This window comes from Crinia signifera, chromosome 6 (genome assembly GCF_055691185.1).
Source record: "Crinia signifera chromosome 6, ASM5569118v1, whole genome shotgun sequence".
NCBI classification, from domain to species: Eukaryota; Metazoa; Chordata; class Amphibia; order Anura; family Myobatrachidae; genus Crinia; species Crinia signifera.
Window position 1 is genome coordinate 201,198,387 of NC_139222.1, and position 20,947 is coordinate 201,219,333.

Below are 20,947 nucleotides of genomic sequence, written 5' to 3' on the forward strand. Positions count from 1 at the left end.
AACATCATTTTTGAAATTGTCACCCTGTATTAGAACCCATGACCTGTCTTACTGAAGTGATTGAGCTATTGGGGGGCACCAATATTTATCTTGCCTCTGGGCAAATGGGACAAACTTATGCCAATGGGCACAACAAAATCAGAATTGAAAGCTTGTGTCGTTGGATCTTCACACCCCTGCTTAGTGCCTGCTCTGTCACAAGATTCATTACTGCTACATTGTGTCACAGACTCACTCATCTCTTACTGCAAACTATTATCACCTAATAAAGCCAGTTCAGGCCTTGAATAGCTCTCTGCCGCGTATTCTGTAGAGTTGACAGAATACCAAATGCACATAAGTAGCAAAGTGCCTATTCCACAATGATAGCATTATTGTGCATAGTTATATATTCTCTGTAAAGCACTAGTAATAATAATACATATTTTAAATACTGTATTATAGGACTCATAAGTTCATTGAAATAGGTGAGTGCTGCACAAAGTACATTTTAAGCTTAAAGATCACTTAATGTTATCATGAATGCAGATTTGAATTTGTTCTAGCTGTGACCCACACCCTATTCTCTATGCCAGGGATGGGGAACATTTGGTCCTCCAGCTGTTACTGCACTACACATTCCAGAGTGCACTGCTACAGTTTTGCTATTTGGCCATGCTAAAACTATAGCAAAGCATTCTGGGATGGAGGGCCGAAGGTTCCCTATCCCTGCTCTATGCAGACAAACATGTATACTATGGCCCTCATTCTAATTGCTACACTCCCCTGCACGTTCGAATAGGGGAGCAATGATGGGCACTGCGCATGTGCAGCTGCTTAGTGCTAGCATTCACCGTCCTGTTCACATGGAGCAGTGGGGGTGTGGGGCAGCGGTGAGGGGTAGTGCCAATATGAATACCCAGCATTTCATTGGTGTCCCCAAGAAAATGTTGGGCGTTCCCTTGCTGTTGCGGCTGTGACGCGGGGGGCAGGCAGCTGATGTCAGCTGCCCCTCCTCTTCCTGTACACGCGTGTCGCAGATCTAAGGTCAGCAGAGGATGACTTCTGTGAGCGCTTGCAAAATCATTCGATGGTTGGCGACCATCAAATGATTTTGCCCCCACACGCAAGGCTGCCAATGGATGTTTATGCTAAACATCTATTTGCATGCGTGCGGGGAAATCGATGTACGAGAGGCGGGGGGCGTGCGTTTGTGCGGGTGGTGGTTAGATGACCCACAAAGCTGTGAATTTCGCAGCTTTGCTGGTCAATCAGGATGACCTTCTATATGCAATTTAAAATAAACAAAACATTTCCTGAATGTCTCTGGACCTACACAGAGAATATACCCTGGATGGGGTTTTAGCAGAGGAGCCAAGCTGGGCCAGAAATCCAGGCCAGGAAGTCAGTGGTTCAGGCCTGTAAGAAACAGACAGGACAGTGCATACCTCCCAACTGTCCCGCTAAATGCAGGAACGTCCCGGTTTTTGGAGAAGTTCCCGCATCCCTCCCGTGGCCGGCAGTGTCCTGCTGTGGGGGGGAGTTAGCAGTCCCCCCCAATTTGACAGAATAGACGCTGTGCGCATCTGCTGTGGGGGGGGGGGGGGGCTAACAGTGGCGCAGTGGCTGAAAACAGGGCGTGGCTCATTTGCATACGCCTCACCCCCTTTTCAGTCGCTTCATTGCGCTAGTGTCCCTATTCTTCAATTGAAAAAGTTTGGAGGTATACAGGACACTGTGTCTTAAGGGGAAATTTACTAAGATGAGGGTTCTATTTTACATGGGTTGTTGCTATGGGTAACCAATCAGAATTTTATTTATTTAGCACCTTGTAGAAAATAATAGCATCTGACTGATTGCCCATAGCAACATCCCATGTAAATTTACCCCTTCATGTTGTTTAGAGACTTCTAGGAAGTGCCAAGCAAGCGGACTAAGGAGGGTATCCAATAAACTCTGATGCATTTGCGCCTGAAAAAAAACAATGGTCTGACAGCACGATATATGACCGATGGTCAATATCGGGCTCTAGAATTAGGGCTTGTTTTTTTTCCAGATGGAGAAGGTTGTGTTTTTTGGGGCGATGACACATGGGGTCCGGATTAACTACCCAGACCCATGTGTTATTGCCAATCCGTAGGCACATGGATGTGCTTAATGTGGGATTATGCTTTAGGGGCTCATGGCACCCGTATCATAATCTGATACCTGCTGGATTATCGGGGGCTAATTGGATAGTCCTGAGCGAATCGAATGGCTTCGGTAATTTACCTCAGCTATTTGGATATCGTCCTACAGTATATTGTTGAATTCTTTGTGCTGACAACCAGTAAAGCATCAACTATTTGTTTAAACCTGGACCAATGGAACATTACATTACACAGCTGTAACTATCCGCAAAGCACACTTGCAGGAAAAGTGTAATTTTGTTGGATATATTTTATACAACTTTTGACTATTTCCTTCTTTTAATCAAATCAGTGCAGATGAGGGTCTATTTAAATATAATTTATATTTCAGTGTAACATAAAGACATACTGGTGACATCAATTCATAAATGTATACATTTATGCGCAGCTATCAGCTACACAATCCCATAGCGATTTTACCCAAAGGGAATGTGGCAAAGCCTTACCTGACAGAATGATATCCTGAAAGAGAGGTACCAGCATAGATTGCTCCTAGTTTTACCTCATGGTTAATTGAGAAAAGGCAACATAATCTCGAAAACTCCAGATAAAGGGGTTATCACTGCTTCATAAATAGGCCACATAATCTCTCATTTTAATCTACCCTTAAATGGGAAAATTGTTTCTCTCACACAAACTGTAAGAATGTTCCTGTAAATACACAGTCTCATGTTCCACCCCCAATTAAGTGGTAAGAATTTATCTTTACTGTTTAATAATCCCAACCTGGAGCTGGGCAGCTGCTGACAGCATTTTTTGTCTGGCTTGTAGCACGGTAGAGGAGGACATTGATATCGCCATACTCTGTCGCAGCCACCTGATGTCATCCCACATGCTTGACAGCTGTAAAAATGATACATGAAAGCTAGAGTGAAAACTCTGTAATAAGAACAAGGTAAAGAAACAAACGGAGCAGATCACTGAAACAGCACAGGCTCTATCTGGAACAGTTGTTATCTAACATATAAAGAGCACTACCGACCACAGCTTTTGTGTCTTACATGTCAGCTGAGTGCACACTGCGGCTGACAATTACTGGAGGAAATTTACTAAGATGGGAGTTCTATTTCACATGGGATGTTGCTATGGTAGAGTAGATTATGATTGGTTGCCCATAGCAACAGCCCATGTGAAATAGAACACCTATCTTAGTAAATTTCCCCCATTCGCATCATAATAATTAATGTGTAATATTCAGGGCTGTCTTAACATCATTGTAGGCCCTGGGCAAAGTAATGCATTTGGGCCACTATCCACTTTATCATGGAAAAAAAAATCATAACACGCCTCTCCTGTTGTCAAATCCATTCTCCATTTGCTTCCATACAGTGAATGGCTATCAGCACTTTGATTCATGCATAGCTCCAGCCAATCACCAATCAGCATGCTGACAGCCATTCACTGTTTGACTACAGGCTGGGAAGCAGGAAGAGAATACTGGACACTGATAGATGGATAGCTCCAGCCAGGTAGATCAATGTTTAGGAGGATTTATTTTTCCCATTTATAGTACTGGGGAGCAACAGAGAAGTATATAACGTCTTTTTATATTCAATAATATAAGAAGGGTCAGATGTATCAAGCTTCAAAAAATGATGAAGTGGAGAGTGATAAAGAACCAGCCAATCAGCTCCTACCTATAATTTTTCAAACCCAGTGTGTAACATGACAGTTAGGAGCTAATTGGCTGGCTGTATATCACTCACCACTTTATATATTTTTTGAAACTTGAGGGTTTGGGGAATATATAATTAAACTACATTTTTATATTAAAGTTAGGTTCATCGTACTTGCAACACAGTGGCGCCAATTGTGTCCCTTTGGGGTTCCCAGTTTTACTAATTACAGTGCTAGTAGCCTCTGAGGAAGGGGTGGGGGCACTGCTGTATTTCATATTTGTACACATCTTCTTTATACAGACATTGCCATTAGGTTCCCCAGCTGGCAGAGCAGAGCAGAGAAGGTGTGGCTCAGGGCTAGAACAATGCTCTAATTGATTCGCATGGCTGTGAATTCGAAGCCTTGCAAGTCCACCAGACGCCGCCCTGTGAATGCCGGGTCGCCAGCCCCCCCCCCCTCGCACTCCTACCTTGTTCACAAGGGATGCGAATGGATGTATAACATAAACATCGATTCGCAGGCCCGGGGGAACACCCACATCATTCGATGGTCACCGACCATCAAATGATGTGGGAGGCCCATGCACATCTAAGGGTACTCTCAGATAACCTTAGATGTTTGGGCAATCGGAAGGAAGTAGGCAGGTAGCTACTGGGGATGTCAGCTGCCCTCTATCATCACCAGGCGATTTCCATGGGGACGCCCAGTGTTTTCATGGGAACACCCATGTAACGCTGGGTGTTCCCATGGGCGCGGTTCCCCCGGCCCGCTAAGCCCCCCCCCCCACTCCCCCCACCCGCAATGTTCTGTGCATGCACCCGTTGAACAGTCTGTTTGCCGTGGGCATATGCATGCGCATACGCCCACCATCGGTCCCCTGTGCATTTGCCTAAGTGTAAAGGTGGCTAAAGCCCCATTTAAGGCAGTGTTGTAGAGAAGACTTTTACTCAATTGTATATTTATCCTGTATCTTACTATGTGTTCAAAATAAATTAAAGTAAGTAAATTAAAACCCCGAGTGGTACAGGATACCCTCTGCCAGCACACAAGGGTGCCTTTTGGCTGACAATCTAGTTCTGATTTTCAAAAGATCTACAGGCAAGTATGGTACTGACATCGGCACTAGGAACCCCGGGCTGCCCATCAGGTGTCTTCTCTCCTCTGTTCTGTATAGAAGATATTGTGCTCCTGACCGTCTCCTGCATGGAGACTGTATAACACTGCAAGTAGCCACCACTGTGTCACCACCTCTAGTTACATATTATGTACACCACCTGCATTAACCCCATACGTTCATGTGTGCACCTGGATTCTGATTTCTGTACCGGCTACATAATATAACCCTGTGTTATTATGCATTAGCTTTATCACACACTGCTGTCTCCTATCACCATCATAGGATCCACCAATAATTAATAATTTCCAATTATAAATGTTGTACAAGAATAGTTTGATGATATAGTAAGGGGAAAACAATTACCTTTGTAAACCATAGGAAATCTTGCATAATAGAGCTGGTGCAAGAATCATCAATTTCTACAATAGGAATGTGATCTTCATTGGTTACTAACATGTTATCCTTGTAATAAAATATCACAGCTATGTATAAACCCCTGCAAGAGAAACATCAGACAGTCGTAAAATAAAGATTACACAATTCAAGTACATTTCAAGACTGAGGAGCATACTGTTCTATCACATACATGATTAAACAGTGATCAGAATTATTAACAGAATTACCCATATTTGCAAATTAGCTTAACAATGTTGTCAGGGCCTAATTAAGGGTTCCAGGCACCCTAGGTTACAGAAGTACCCCCCCCCCCCATTCATTAATTAGTATTGTTTTTTACCTAAGTTCTAAATGACAGGGGTTATGTGGTCATTGCCAAGGGGGTTTGTGCTCATTGCCAGGGATCATATGCTCATTGCCAAGGGTATCTTGCCCATTGCCAGGAGTTACATGCTTGTTGCCAGGAGTTACATGAAATCTGCAGTGACCTGGCTCCCCCTTACCGCGATGTCCCCCCCCCCCCCCCGCGATGTCCCCCGTCCCCCCCAGGACCAAGCACTCCAGGCTGCAGCCTGATCAGCCGATTGGTTGATCAATCCCTGAATGCTGTGACCACTTTGTATATTAGCAAATCTAGAGATTGTTTGCATACTGCCCACCCGTCACAGACTGAATATGCATCTTTGCAATCGTGGTACATATCTCAGACATCTCTCTCTATGGCTGCTAAATGGGCAGTAGTAACTTGGTGGTAACTAGGTGATAGCAATGTGTTGTGGGCATATAGCCAGAATTAAGCACTATTCTAAGTTGGGCATATGCACTGTGGATGACTTATTCACCCACTCCTAGCATGGGGTGGTTTAATAAGAACTGGGGCACTTTAATGTGGCACACTAAGAAATTGAGGCACTATACTGTGGCATAACATGAACTGGGGCCACTGTAATGTGACATCATTTGTACTGGGGGAACTGTGGGGGTTTCCAGTTAGGTGCAAAGAAACATCAGGAGCAGAAAACTGACATTTTTCCCATATTGTCCTGATGTTTTTCTTATTTGGGTGAAGCCTGCAAAAACATGACTGCTTTTGCTGGCAAAAATCAGACTGATTATGAGGATTTGCATCCCAATGGCAGGTGAAACAAAATCCCTGATAAGCTGCAACTCTCTGGGCTAATTGGACAGTACAACAATTACCCCCAGTCAATTGGATACTGTCCATTATGTGAATTTTCCTGCAATATGAATGTATTATGATTCAAAAAATTACCTAGCCCATTATTATGGGGCATAACATTAATAACTGCTGTGAAGAGAGTCACTGTGACAGAGGCCAACTTCAATATGTTGCTACGGGGCACCCAAAGTTCTGGTTACACCGTGACCACCACTATTTTTTTTATAGAATACATGTATACATATTAGGACATGAGCATAGTTGCACTAGCATTATGGCCCTTTTTCTGGTCTGCACACAGCTAGTCTGTGTTCGCAAGGGGACCAATGTTTCTTTAGTGCACATGAGCATTTCTGTGCATGTGCATACGCAGGGTGTGTGCACCCACGGAAAACACTCTGTTCGCCGGGTGCACGCACCCAACATAGCGGGCAGGGCGCGTAGAGGGGCGTGGGGCGGTGGGCTGCCCCATTACCATATGGGAATGTATAGCATTTCATGGGTGTTCCCATGAGAACACTGGGCGTTCTCATGGTAAGGAGGCTATGATGCGGGGGCGAGCACGCACATGTAAGTGACTTGAAAGTCACTTTTAAAAGCGTGCACCTTCCACATCTTTCAATGGTCGTCGACCATCGAAAGATGTGGGTGTTCCCCACAGCATGCAAATGGATGTTTGTGTTAAAGTGGATGTGGTTAACCAACCTGTAGTAGGATATTTTTGTGGATTGTATTTCTGAAAGGTAAACTGTGCCTTTAAATGGCAGAACATCCCCTTTTAAGTTGTTTGGGGGTAAACAATACTCTTTGTATACAGCATGTCTTAAATCATGGTCATTTGTTCAGAAATAAAAATATCTGGGCCATTAAATTCCCATAATACTTTAAAATAACAATTAGAAAATGTTCCATAAAGGATGTGACCAACCTTTTTAATGTCTTGACAAATTTGTTTGATGAGTGGAAAAGATGCTTCAGACTTCTGGACACAGATTGCTTCCGACTAGGATTTTGTAATTTCGCACTTTCTAAAATGAAGCACACAAGGGAATAATATATATATTTTAAATGTCGACGACAAATTTCATTTTATTATATTTGTTTAATAAAACAGCACCATAAAAAAGAGGATGTTGTGTAATCGAGCCATAAAACTCGTAACCAGTCCAGAAACACTGTTTTGGAGAGTCCCTTAGAAACTATCACAATAGCAGGGTTGAAAGAACTCTTCAACATGAGCTCTATTAACAGGTTATTCAAAGCAAAACACCAGGTAGCAGGCAGCAATCAAACCTACATGGCTTCTTTTAAAAATCATTGACCTCACAATCCTGGATCCTGAAGAAGGTTAAAGCTGGGATTAGCACCAAGCATGCTCCATCAGTAATTCCCTGTGTTATACCCTTTTCAGCAATTTGTTTCACTTTCTAGATATAATTAGTTTGTACTAGGACAGTTTCTATTTAAGGAATATAATGTTACCCAATTTACTTAATAGAAAGTAGGATGGCTAGAATGTTGGAATAAACTAACAAATAAAGCAGCTCACTTACCTCTTTGCTGGATTAAGTGAAGAAATATTTCAACATAATTCAAATGATAGAATTGATAACATTCTCTAGTTTATAATATCATGTAAAACGATAATCCTAATACTTGTTACAGCAGATTACAGAAAAGGATATCATGCACATACTTTTAGTCAAAAATACTTAAACTGGATACAGTGGTGCAGCTAGAAATTTTTCTCCCCTTGCCAAAAATAATTCTAGCACCCCCCCCACCTCCCCCCCCCCCCCAAGAAGGGGCAAGGCGATGGACTACAGGCGCCACTGGCTAAGATGACAGGCGACCCAGGTAGCAGTGAGTGCTGAGCTGGTCCAGGGTGGCCGACCCTTCCGCATTTAGAGGGAGTATCCCGCTTTTTGATCCTTCCTTCCAGTCTCCCGGGAATATGATGGATCTTCCTGGCTTTTGGCCTGCCTGGCAAAAAACAGTGACTGCGCATGCCCAGGTCACGAAGTGCCGGGGTTGACCTTGTGGCTGTCCTGCTGCTGGCTGGGGTTCTGTTGGATGTGGTCATAGGGCTGGCAGTGGCCACAGTGGCAGAGCAGCATGGGGCATCCATGGAAGCGGGAGCAGCAGAGGGAGCGGCGCAAGCAGCAGAAGGCAGCACCGCAGATGAGATGATAAGCTAGCAACTAGCTGTTTCGGCGTTTCCCTCCCGCTTCTCTACCTCTGCTCCCCGCTTTTTCTTTAATAGGGTTCCTTCCTTGAAAGATTTAGTGCTACGATATGCTCTCAAAATGTAATTTGGATAGCTAAGCCTATGGCCCGCCCCATTATTGTGCAATAAATGGGGCAGGGCCATGGGTGGAGCAGTACTTGTTTAGTTTCACGGCGGCAGCGGCTGTGCGTCTGAGTCCCCTTGCGAGGCAAGCTTCGCTCGCCCACGCTGCGGGCTCGGTGGCTCGCTGAACTCGCCACACTATGAGCTGTTCCCGCTCTGGGCATATCTAATGGGACCCACTCACTATATATGCATGGGGTCAGGGCTGCCAAGAGAAAATCTGGGCCCCGGTGCAACAACTTTCTGGGGCCCCCCTGGAGGGGGTGTGACCACAGCATATTTGGGGCATGTTTAGCCGGGGCCTCTGGAGATATATGGGCCATACGGCGGGCTGCAGCAGCAGCAGGAAGGAGATGAGCCACAGATCCAGCGGCAGAGGCAGCATGGAGGGAGACACAGGACCAGCGGTGCCAATAAGTAGAGGGGTGAGGAGGCGACCAGCAGCACACATTGTCTATAGAGCTGCCCCTCCTTTCCCCGTACCTCATTTCCTCTTGCCCCCGCTGTGCATAATCCACACTCCATGTCCCCTGTGCCTGCTCCTTACTACTTTCCCCCTCTGCCTGCTCCTTATGCTGTGCCCACTGTGCCTGCTCCTTACCCCATGCCCTTGTGCCTAATGCCTACTCTCTGCCCCCTGTGCCTGCTCCTTACTCCATGCTCCGTGTGTCTGATGCCTACCCTGTGCCCCTGTCCCTGATCCCTACCACATGCCCCTTGGACCTGATGCCTACCCCGTGCCCTCTGTGCCTGCTTTTTCCCCCATGCCTGATGCCTATCCATGCCAGCTCCCTACACCCTGAGCCTGCTCCTTTCCCTGTTGCTCCCCCCCTGCCTGTCCTTTCTATGTGCCCCCCTTACCTGCTCCTTTCTCCATGCCCCCTCCCATGCCTGCCCCTCTCTCCATGACCCCCTCCATGCCTGCTACTTACCCCGTTCTCAGGGGATACAGCCGCAGTGGGCCATATGCAGGTTGGGAGGTATCAGCAAGAAGGAGAGGAGCCGTAGATCCAGCGGCAGAGGCAGAGCGGGAGGAGACAGCCGGGACCAGCAGGTGCACGCCAATCAGTAGTGGGGAGAGGAGGGCACCTGCAGCACACATATAGTCCATAGCACAGTCCCTCCTCAGCCACCCCAAGCCGCCACATGGTCTGCCACATATGTAGCTATGCCACACTAGACAATGAGGCCAATTCAGGATCTAAATTCTACCCCAGTCCAGATAGTTGGGGTTTGTGCATGCACATTTCTGCTTATGTACAAACCCCCACAGCGAAGGGCTTTGAGGTTATACCCTTACGGGGCTGTTCGCTGTGGGGAGGGAGGGCTGGGGCAGACAGAGATGAAAATAGGGCTTGTCCATGGGATTTCCTAGCAATTTATGGGCATCCCCTTGAAAGTGATGGCCATTGAAATGGGTACACGGGCTGCTAACATCACTGGACGTCTTCCTCCTAGCGTTCACAAATAAAAGTCATTTGAGACTGACTTTCTCGCATTTGCACGCACTATGTTGCTGAAAATACATGCTAACATTATATCCTCCATTGCAAACCCCCCCCACTGTTGCGGCAGATGTGGGCATCATCGCTAGGTCTGCCACCCCCGTGTCTGTCACCACCCCCACCCCCCCCCCCCCCCCCGGTACGCACTAAGCTTATTGCTTAGCGCATATCCAGCATTAGATACTGTACGTATACTTGCACGGGCTGTTTTTATTCTCATCCTTAGTCAATAGAAGTAGAAAGAAGATGTTATTTACTGCATATATCACTTTTCTCACTTTTCTCCCAATTGGACTCAAAGTGGTTTACATTTGCCTTTACAGCACAGTTGTAAATTGTTAAAGATTGCAGAAGTATCTGCAAATTTTATATTTAAAAGGTAAGAATGTTGCATAGGTTTGATCATATTCACGTCTGTATAAAGTGTTTTGACTGGTTTTCACACAATGGGGGAAATTTACTAAAGGAAATTTGTAAAAAAAATAGGTGTATTTGTATCCAGAAATACACTTATTTTTGACATTTACTACCCCGAAATTATGGCCATTCGTATTCGTATTGATAGCACATCAATACGACTACGAATTGCCGTATTTTCGGGATAGTAAATGTCAAAAATAAGTGTATTTCTGGATACAAATACACCTATTTTTTTACAAATTTCCTTTAGTAAATTTCCCCCAATGGCACAATGGCTTTTTCGTTATTTTAATATTTTGTATTTTGGGGTTTCTTTTTTTTATAAATAAACAACGAGTCTTCTACGGCATAACAGTTTGATGGTGTTTGTTTTTGTTTTTGTATTTATGCATAATTTTCTAGATATTATTTATTAAGCGAAAACAGAAAGGTGTACCAGCGCAGGTACACCTTTCTGTTTTCACATAACCTTTATATATTTGGGAACTGACAAATCCCAGTACCAGCTGCAGTTAGTAGCGCACCTATCGAAATTGACTTTTTTTCTGTATTATGTACTAAGCATCTGTTCACACTTGTTCTGCTGCTTTCCTTGCAAGCTTTAAATTGAAAATTGTAATAAAGCAAAACCTGGTATGTTGAGTTACCAGGTGGTTCACGGCGGCAGCGGCTGTGCGTCTGAGTCCCCTTGCGAGGCAAGCTTCGCTCGCCCACGCTGCGGGCTCGGTGGCTCGCTGAACTCGCCACACTATGAGCTGTTCCCGCTCTGGGCATATCTAATGGGACCCACTCACTATATATGCATGGGGTCAGGGCTGCCAAGAGAAAATCTGGGCCCCGGTGCAACAACTTTCTGGGGCCCCCCTGGAGGGGGTGTGACCACAGCATATTTGGGGCATGTTTAGCCGGGGCCTCTGGAGATATATGGGCCATACGGCGGGCTGCAGCAGCAGCAGGAAGGAGATGAGCCACAGATCCAGCGGCAGAGGCAGCATGGAGGGAGACACAGGACCAGCGGTGCCAATAAGTAGAGGGGTGAGGAGGCGACCAGCAGCACACATTGTCTATAGAGCTGCCCCTCCTTTCCCCGTACCTCATTTCCTCTTGCCCCCGCTGTGCATAATCCACACTCCATGTCCCCTGTGCCTGCTCCTTACTACTTTCCCCCTCTGCCTGCTCCTTATGCTGTGCCCACTGTGCCTGCTCCTTACCCCATGCCCTTGTGCCTAATGCCTACTCTCTGCCCCCTGTGCCTGCTCCTTACTCCATGCTCCGTGTGTCTGATGCCTACCCTGTGCCCCTGTCCCTGATCCCTACCACATGCCCCTTGGACCTGATGCCTACCCCGTGCCCTCTGTGCCTGCTTTTTCCCCCATGCCTGATGCCTATCCATGCCAGCTCCCTACACCCTGAGCCTGCTCCTTTCCCTGTTGCTCCCCCCCTGCCTGTCCTTTCTATGTGCCCCCCTTACCTGCTCCTTTCTCCATGCCCCCTCCCATGCCTGCCCCTCTCTCCATGACCCCCTCCATGCCTGCTACTTACCCCGTTCTCAGGGGATACAGCCGCAGTGGGCCATATGCAGGTTGGGAGGTATCAGCAAGAAGGAGAGGAGCCGTAGATCCAGCGGCAGAGGCAGAGCGGGAGGAGACAGCCGGGACCAGCAGGTGCACGCCAATCAGTAGTGGGGAGAGGAGGGCACCTGCAGCACACATATAGTCCATAGCACAGTCCCTCCTCAGCCACCCCAAGCCGCCACATGGTCTGCCACATATGTAGCTATGCCACACTAGACAATGAGGCCAATTCAGGATCTAAATTCTACCCCAGTCCAGATAGTTGGGGTTTGTGCATGCACATTTCTGCTTATGTACAAACCCCCACAGCGAAGGGCTTTGAGGTTATACCCTTACGGGGCTGTTCGCTGTGGGGAGGGAGGGCTGGGGCAGACAGAGATGAAAATAGGGCTTGTCCATGGGATTTCCTAGCAATTTATGGGCATCCCCTTGAAAGTGATGGCCATTGAAATGGGTACACGGGCTGCTAACATCACTGGACGTCTTCCTCCTAGCGTTCACAAATAAAAGTCATTTGAGACTGACTTTCTCGCATTTGCACGCACTATGTTGCTGAAAATACATGCTAACATTATATCCTCCATTGCAAACCCCCCCCACTGTTGCGGCAGATGTGGGCATCATCGCTAGGTCTGCCACCCCCGTGTCTGTCACCACCCCCACCCCCCCCCCCCCCCCCCGGTACGCACTAAGCTTATTGCTTAGCGCATATCCAGCATTAGATACTGTACGTATACTTGCACGGGCTGTTTTTATTCTCATCCTTAGTCAATAGAAGTAGAAAGAAGATGTTATTTACTGCATATATCACTTTTCTCACTTTTCTCCCAATTGGACTCAAAGTGGTTTACATTTGCCTTTACAGCACAGTTGTAAATTGTTAAAGATTGCAGAAGTATCTGCAAATTTTATATTTAAAAGGTAAGAATGTTGCATAGGTTTGATCATATTCACGTCTGTATAAAGTGTTTTGACTGGTTTTCACACAATGGGGGAAATTTACTAAAGGAAATTTGTAAAAAAAATAGGTGTATTTGTATCCAGAAATACACTTATTTTTGACATTTACTACCCCGAAATTATGGCCATTCGTATTCGTATTGATAGCACATCAATACGACTACGAATTGCCGTATTTTCGGGATAGTAAATGTCAAAAATAAGTGTATTTCTGGATACAAATACACCTATTTTTTTACAAATTTCCTTTAGTAAATTTCCCCCAATGGCACAATGGCTTTTTCGTTATTTTAATATTTTGTATTTTGGGGTTTCTTTTTTTTATAAATAAACAACGAGTCTTCTACGGCATAACAGTTTGATGGTGTTTGTTTTTGTTTTTGTATTTATGCATAATTTTCTAGATATTATTTATTAAGCGAAAACAGAAAGGTGTACCAGCGCAGGTACACCTTTCTGTTTTCACATAACCTTTATATATTTGGGAACTGACAAATCCCAGTACCAGCTGCAGTTAGTAGCGCACCTATCGAAATTGACTTTTTTTCTGTATTATGTACTAAGCATCTGTTCACACTTGTTCTGCTGCTTTCCTTGCAAGCTTTAAATTGAAAATTGTAATAAAGCAAAACCTGGTATGTTGAGTTGGAAAATATATATTTTGCTTTCAATAAAATTGTTAATTTAAACGACACCAGGAAAATCCCTGAATAGAATTGACATTAAAAATAACCTGCTTGATATTTACTGCCTTCTGACCTTTCTTCCTGGATGCCTTTGTTCGTTGGCCTGCCTCTATATCCCCTAATCATATACTGTATCTCCCATCACTGCCTCTATTATTTGCCCTTACTAACCTCTTCCACTGTACTGCTCATAACCCATATTTTTCTCTTGCACAACCACGCATTGTACCTAAACACCTCACGATGTGCACTAAAAACACACACAATGCAAAACACGACCCGTTGAAATTGTGCATTCAGGCCTGAAATTGTTCTGATGTATAGACAGCTTAAGCTTCAATTCTAGAATATCGGTCTATTATTATTCTCCATCTGAACCATAAATGTACAGAGCAATTATCAAATGGATCTCATTTACATCCTAAATCTTCTGCAATTTATTGTTAAAAAAGGACTCTGTTTGGACACTTATGCACCATTTGAGGGGTACATTGCTGCTTATTTGGTTACAGTACTGATTTTTGGAGATACAGTCCTTTTGGAGATAAAGTAATTTAAAAGCCTAGGATCCATTGATGTCACTAATTGTTGTAAAAACGAAGTCTATCTTCGAGCCCGAAGACACCTGTAAAGCCCGCGAGGGGAAGCGTATACCTGTGAAGTTATCCGTGTCCGCTCGCCACGCTTCGGGCTCGGTGGCTCGCTGCGCTCGCCACACTTTCTATTCTCAACTCCACGCCAACGTGGATATTGGGGGTATGAAAAGGTCGTAGGACGCGTACCGCCGCCCCTTGCGGGCTCGCTGCGCTCGCCACGCTTCGTATTCGCGTTGATAGTGGGGGTGGTACAGCCTCAAAAATGACATTTGGGGGCCATTGAACATGTTTGATACTAATTTCAATGCATTTGGATGCTTTTCTGTTAAAAAACGCATGCGATCAAATCGCATGCGATGCAATGCGATTTTTTGCTATACGATGCACATCGTGGGAGCCGTGATTGTCCACAAGTACCGACAAATATTGCGCCAAAACCTGTATGCAAATGAGGTCCGTTTGACCTTTACTGTCATTGGCTGGGCGGGGGGTGTGTGCAGAGCTTAGCTGTCAGTCAGCAGGATTCCCCCTACGTCAGCACAGAGGCTGATACTAATAGGGAGAGCCGTCGACTTTTACTGTTTTAACAGTGTGTCTATCAGGGTTGGGTGGCTGGGGCAGGGGTACTGACTCTACCCACGGGGGAATAGTAGTGTAATAGGAATGTTAGGTATGCTGTCGTCACCGTATGTTGTACAAAATTACTGGACTCATGCATGTGTCAGAATCAACAATTGGTCGACATTGCATATCAGTGTCGACAGGTCAACAGTACTGGAGGATGTTAAATGCACTGGATAAGGTTATACATATATACAACAACAGTCAACACACGGCGGTGTCGACATCACCTCGGACAGTCTATATCTGTTGTCCACAAATAAATAACACCGGGTTTTGCCCTGGCAACTAAAGCATATGGGCAGTCCAGTGCGCAACCTCTCGACATCCTAGTGGCGTAAAGTAACAACCTGAAGCCAGAACTGAGATCTCACTAAGACAGGTAACTAATGCACACGGCGGTGCGCAATATGTCAACTTCCTACATGAGACACACGGCGGTGATTAGTAAGTTTCATACACATTGTGCAATTACAATACAGGGCACTCGGCGGTGCATTATCAATGCATGCTGACAAATAAGATAAACATTGTTGTTGTAATGAGCTCACTTGATCAATCAGAGGTTAGTCATACATCAGGTGATTAACGGCGGAGCCACCTAGTTGTCAGAACCCATAATTGTCGACATGCGTATGTGTCGACACATTGTGTCAATTTTGCTCAAGTGTGATTTTCAGACGGCAGCATAAACAACAGAGTAGTCAGTGAGTGTTCAAGGTAGAATAAGTCAGTGTTTATAAGAAGCAACCCATCTTAAAGTCTTCATTAAGACCATGGGGTGCCAAACAATTCAGTCTAAAAATCCATTGCAGTTCACGTTGGAGGAGTATCTTCTCTCTGTCTCCCCCACGTTTAAGTGGTGGGATGTGGTCTATGATAGTACATTTCAGTTGTGTGACACAATGGGCTTTGGTCAGGAAATGCCTTGCCACCGGCAGGTTCTTCAGGTCATTGCTGGCATCTTTGGTAATAAAGCTCTTTTTGATTGAAGACCGATGCTGGCTCAATCTTTCCTTTAGCATCCTTGTTGTCTTACAGATTACACAGGCACCGGAGGACATAAATGATATATTTGCTATTACAGTCTAATCTGTATTTTATGGAGTATTTAGCCCCATCAGCGGGATTGATGAATTGTGGACCAGTTTGTAGAAACGGACAATTGGAGCATCCTGAACATTTTAATTTACCTTTCTTGGTGGTGAGCCAATGTTGTTTACTTGCAGTTATGGGGCTCGGTCCCGTCTTCACCAACATGTCTGTCAAATTCGGTCCCCTCCTATATGCGAATCTTGGGGGGGGGGTTTGGAGTGCGGGTGCTAGGACCGGGTCATTGGCAAGGAGATGCCAATGTTTATTAACAGTATCGCGGATGTGGCCTGAGGCTACAGTAAATGTACTACTGAAATTGATGGTTTTTGCAGTGTCGGCCTCTCCAGCACTTTTGGGTTTGAGTAATTCAGATCTGTCCAGGCCTTTGGCTTTCCGAATGGCCTCAAGGACTTCATTTTCATTATATCCCCGTTCAAGGAATCTTTTGCCCATGGTAGTTAGAGCTTCATCACAGTCAGAGTTCTCAGAGGTGACCCGCAATACCCTCAGCAGTTGGGAGTATGGGAGACCTCTTTTCAATGGGTTCGGGTGGAAGCTCTGGGCATGGAGGAGGGTATTCTTGTCAGAATCTTTGGTATAGATTTTGGTTCTGAGCGTAGTGTCTGCCAGCAATATTGTCACATCAAGAAAATTGATGTGTTTAGTGCTGAAGTTAATGCTGAACGTGATTGTACTTGGGTGAGTGTTGAGGTATTCAAAGAACTTGAGTAGTCTGGTTTTGCCTCGTCTCCACAGGATGAAGAGGTAGTCAATATACCTTACATAGAAGGATATGTCATCCATAAATTCCGTGTTGCCAGTGATATGTGTCGACTCATATATCGCCATGACAATGATGGCATACGCCAGGGCCATATTGGACCCCATAGCAGTGCCCTGTTTTTGTAGATAGAATCTATTCTCAAAGAGGAAATAGTTATTGGTCAGGATCGTCTGGATGAGTAGTAGTAGATATTCTGTGGGAGGTCCACTGTATGTATTGCTGTCAGTTATTGCCGCACGTCATGAGCTCATGCCTAATTGGTGCGGGATGTTTTATACAAACTTGATACATCTAGAGCTTAGGTAGCCAACCCTAGTCCTCGAGAGCTACCAACAGTGCATGTTTTGCCGGTCTCCTCACAGAATCACAAGTGAGCTAATTAGCTCCATCTGTGTATCTTTTAAAATATGTCAGTGATTAATGAGTGCAGCTGTGCAGCAGCTAGGTTGTCTGGAAAATGTGAACTGTTGGTAGCTCTCGAGGGTTAGGGTCGGCTACCACTGATCTAGAGTCACCAGGAGGGATCCTGGAGCAATATCAGATAACGAGTGGATTTTCCTTAAAAAATCACTGGTGTCAGAGATGTAGGATAGTATCTCTTTGACAATCAGTTGCAGGTAGAAATCAACAAGCTGGGACAACGGTTGACATAATGATCCTCTAGCCGATATGATCGGTCTCCCAGGTGAGCACAATAGGGATTTATGAATCTTGGGTAGTGTGTAAAGACACGGAATCTTGGGGTGTGCTTGGGTGAGAAAATCCGCAGTTTCCTTATTGATAAAGTTGTTCATGGCGCCCATTGTTATGATCTGATCAATACTCTTTTTGAATTTCCAAGTTGGGTCATAGGAAAGTTGTTCATAACAAGTTTGGTCAGATAATTGGGCGGTGGCCTCAGTGGTATAGTATTTGCGGTTAAGGACACACCCCCCCCCACCCAGCCAATGACAGTAAAGGTCAAACGGACCTCATTTGCATACAGGTTTTGGCACAATATTTGTCTATTTAAACTGAGCCTGCAGTGCTGCTCTGTGCCCCTGATGAAGACTGGTAGGACCCAGTTGAAACAGCTGTCGGGACCGCTGTTATAACTCTTGTACTTATGGAATAAACCACATCTTTTTTCTTCACTACTCGTGTGCCGGTTTGGACTCCTTCCGCAGTGGGGGGGTAAGTGTACTATATATATATATATATATATATATATATATATATATATATATATATATATACACATACACACACATTTACATATTTGCTAGTAGCACCGTGCCATAGTCATTAATTATGCTGTAATATAGAAGTTATCTCTGCAGCATATAGCTGACTGTGTTCCTGTGTCTGTTTGTTAGTTCTTTGTAATACAATATATGGTTTGCAATGATATTTTCATGTATTACGTTGGTTTTAGTATGCAATAGTTATCTGCAATATGTAACTGGTAATAGTTGGACTTTTCATGTATTAATTTCAATTTAAAATGCTTCTTATTACACCACATCTCCTGTGCCATGGGCCAATATAATGACATCTGGTGTGCAGTTCCAGAATCCCAAAAGCCAACATTATGCCATCACACTTACTTGGAGGTACTCGGGCCAATGTGATGCCATCATTAGTTTGATACCATATGCCAACACTATTATGATTTTTAATCCAACAGCCAATGCTATGACATCATGCATACAGTGAAAGGGCCAACTCAATGACATGTTTCACACTCACCCATAAGCCAACACTATGACATCATGTTACTCACGAGCCAGCTCCCTGATACCCTTTACACTGCTTTGGCCGATAAAGACTTTTAGGATCTGTCCTTAATGCACAGCGGCTTCTAGTATACAACTTGCAGACTTTATTGTACAATTAGTTTTACTCTTAAACCTTTGATGTTGTGTGTACTAAATCCAAAAACTATTGTGTGGCAAAACCGCTCCTCAAGATCTACCAATGGTCTATGTCTTCCAAATCACCTAGCTGGTGCACAGCTGTATTTATTACTAATACTAAGGGTCACATTTTCAAACATGCTGCATTCATTCCTACAATAGATTCACAGGTTGCTAGAAAAACATGAAGTGTTGGTAGATCTTGAGGATAGGTTTTGGTGTACAGTGTCTGTGTTATGGGTAGTCCTATACAGTTTGGCCATCAAGATTTTCTATTAAGTGTGTATCCTGGGTAATTTACATGTTATTTAACAAGATTACATCTTAAAACAAACTATCAGTAAATTAAAGCTTATATTATAGTCCACCAAGATGAGAAATGATGGCACCAACATTGTTAAATGGGTTAATGCAGTTCAGACTAACTGATGAAGTTAAATATATTCCCCAATGATAATTGCAGCTCCTCTAAATTATTTGCTCAATTACAGTACAATAGTCTGTAAAATGATTTCCTCATGTCTCATATCTGTGAATCATACAGACAACACTTTGTTGTATTCTAGAAGATCGGAAACATGCAAGGTCAATGCTTTGATTAAAATCTGGGCCCAGCTTCAAATGCTACAGTGAGTGGCAGACACATTTTAAATGGCCCGTTACATATGTAATCTACATCACCAGAAAAAGGTCTTGAAACTGCTTCAAGCAAACATGTCGTCAGTAATTACCATTTTCTTATTAAACTGACATTCTCTTTGATCGAGACTGGCCAAATTTGCTTTAGCATTTCAGGTTTTGGTGTCTATTTGCATCCTCCTCGTTAACCCCCCTATCTAATACATATGGACAGGTTTGTTAGGTATATGTACCAATGATGTTTTATATGTGATGATTGTACCATTTTAATGATTGTGTAACATTAAGCTAAGGGCTACAATTTGGTTACAGCTGAACGCATTTCCAAAGCTGCATGCATAGACACAGAGTACACCAATGGAGCTTACATTCTATATTCCCTACCACATGTACACACACACAGACATTCTAGGGTTAATTTGTTGGGAGCCAATTAGCCTACCAGTATATTTTTGGATTGTGGGAGGAAACCGGAGTACCCGGAGGAAACCCACACAAGTACGGGGAGAATATACAAACTCCGCACAGTTGGAGCCATGGTGGGAATCGAAGCCCATGACCTCAGCACTGTGAGGCAGTAATGCTAACCGGGATGCAGTTTAAATCCTGGCGGTCGGGATCCCGGCGTTCAAAATCCCGAACGCCGAAATCCACGACACCCTCGGAGGGAGAATAAATGTGTGTGCTGAGCGTAGCGAGGCACCGGGCCCACTGCGTGGCGAGCGCAGCGAGCCCGCAAGGGGGGCCGATCCATGCCCCCCCCCCCCTTGTCAGGATTTTGGCGTTCGGGATTCCGGCGTCGGGATTTTGAACGCCGGGATCCCGACCGCCGGCTTTTCATGCCGAATCCATGCTAACCATTACACCATCCATAAAAATGTTTCTACACTGCATACAATGTGATCCCTGTGATGCCTAAAATCCTAGTGGCAGGGGTGACTTGTTTGCTTCATTAAAATAGATGAGCACACTATTGCACATATTCTGGGATCCATCTAGCCTGTTTCAATATATATGTGACACAAAACATGGTTAATCTGTAGCCTGGATGTCCAGATGGTAACAGTACAGCACAGATACCACAAGATGTCACTCTTAGATGGACACTATTTACGGTCATTTTAATAAGAAACAGGCAAATAATAAGGAATGTACCAGACATGACGTATTTAATGTGGGGGAACAACTTCATATGCTAACCAAATACAATTATAAGGATAAATGTAGCCATACAGAATGGGGAACGACTTAATAGTGAACTTAAACCCCTTGCCCATATTTGCTATATAGACTTAGGCTGGAATAGCATTTTTACCTATGTAAATATCTAAGTGAAGAAAA

General features: G+C 44.6%; 1 protein-coding gene across 4 annotated transcripts in view; it reads right to left on the reverse strand.

Annotated features, from left to right (window-relative positions):
- The window catches only part of ANKFN1 (ankyrin repeat and fibronectin type III domain containing 1), a 402,168-nt gene that overhangs the window by 131,306 nt on the left and 249,915 nt on the right, over positions 1 to 20,947 (reverse strand). For all 4 annotated transcript variants that reach the window (XM_083148639.1, XM_083148638.1, XM_083148637.1 and 1 more), the window contains exons 10-12: positions 7,410 to 7,509; positions 5,269 to 5,401; positions 2,895 to 3,011 (exon numbers count right to left, since the gene is read on the reverse strand). In XM_083148639.1, the coding sequence (XP_083004765.1) occupies positions 2,895 to 3,011; positions 5,269 to 5,401; positions 7,410 to 7,509 (350 nt within the window). The remainder of the gene's footprint in view (positions 1 to 2,894; positions 3,012 to 5,268; positions 5,402 to 7,409; positions 7,510 to 20,947) is intronic.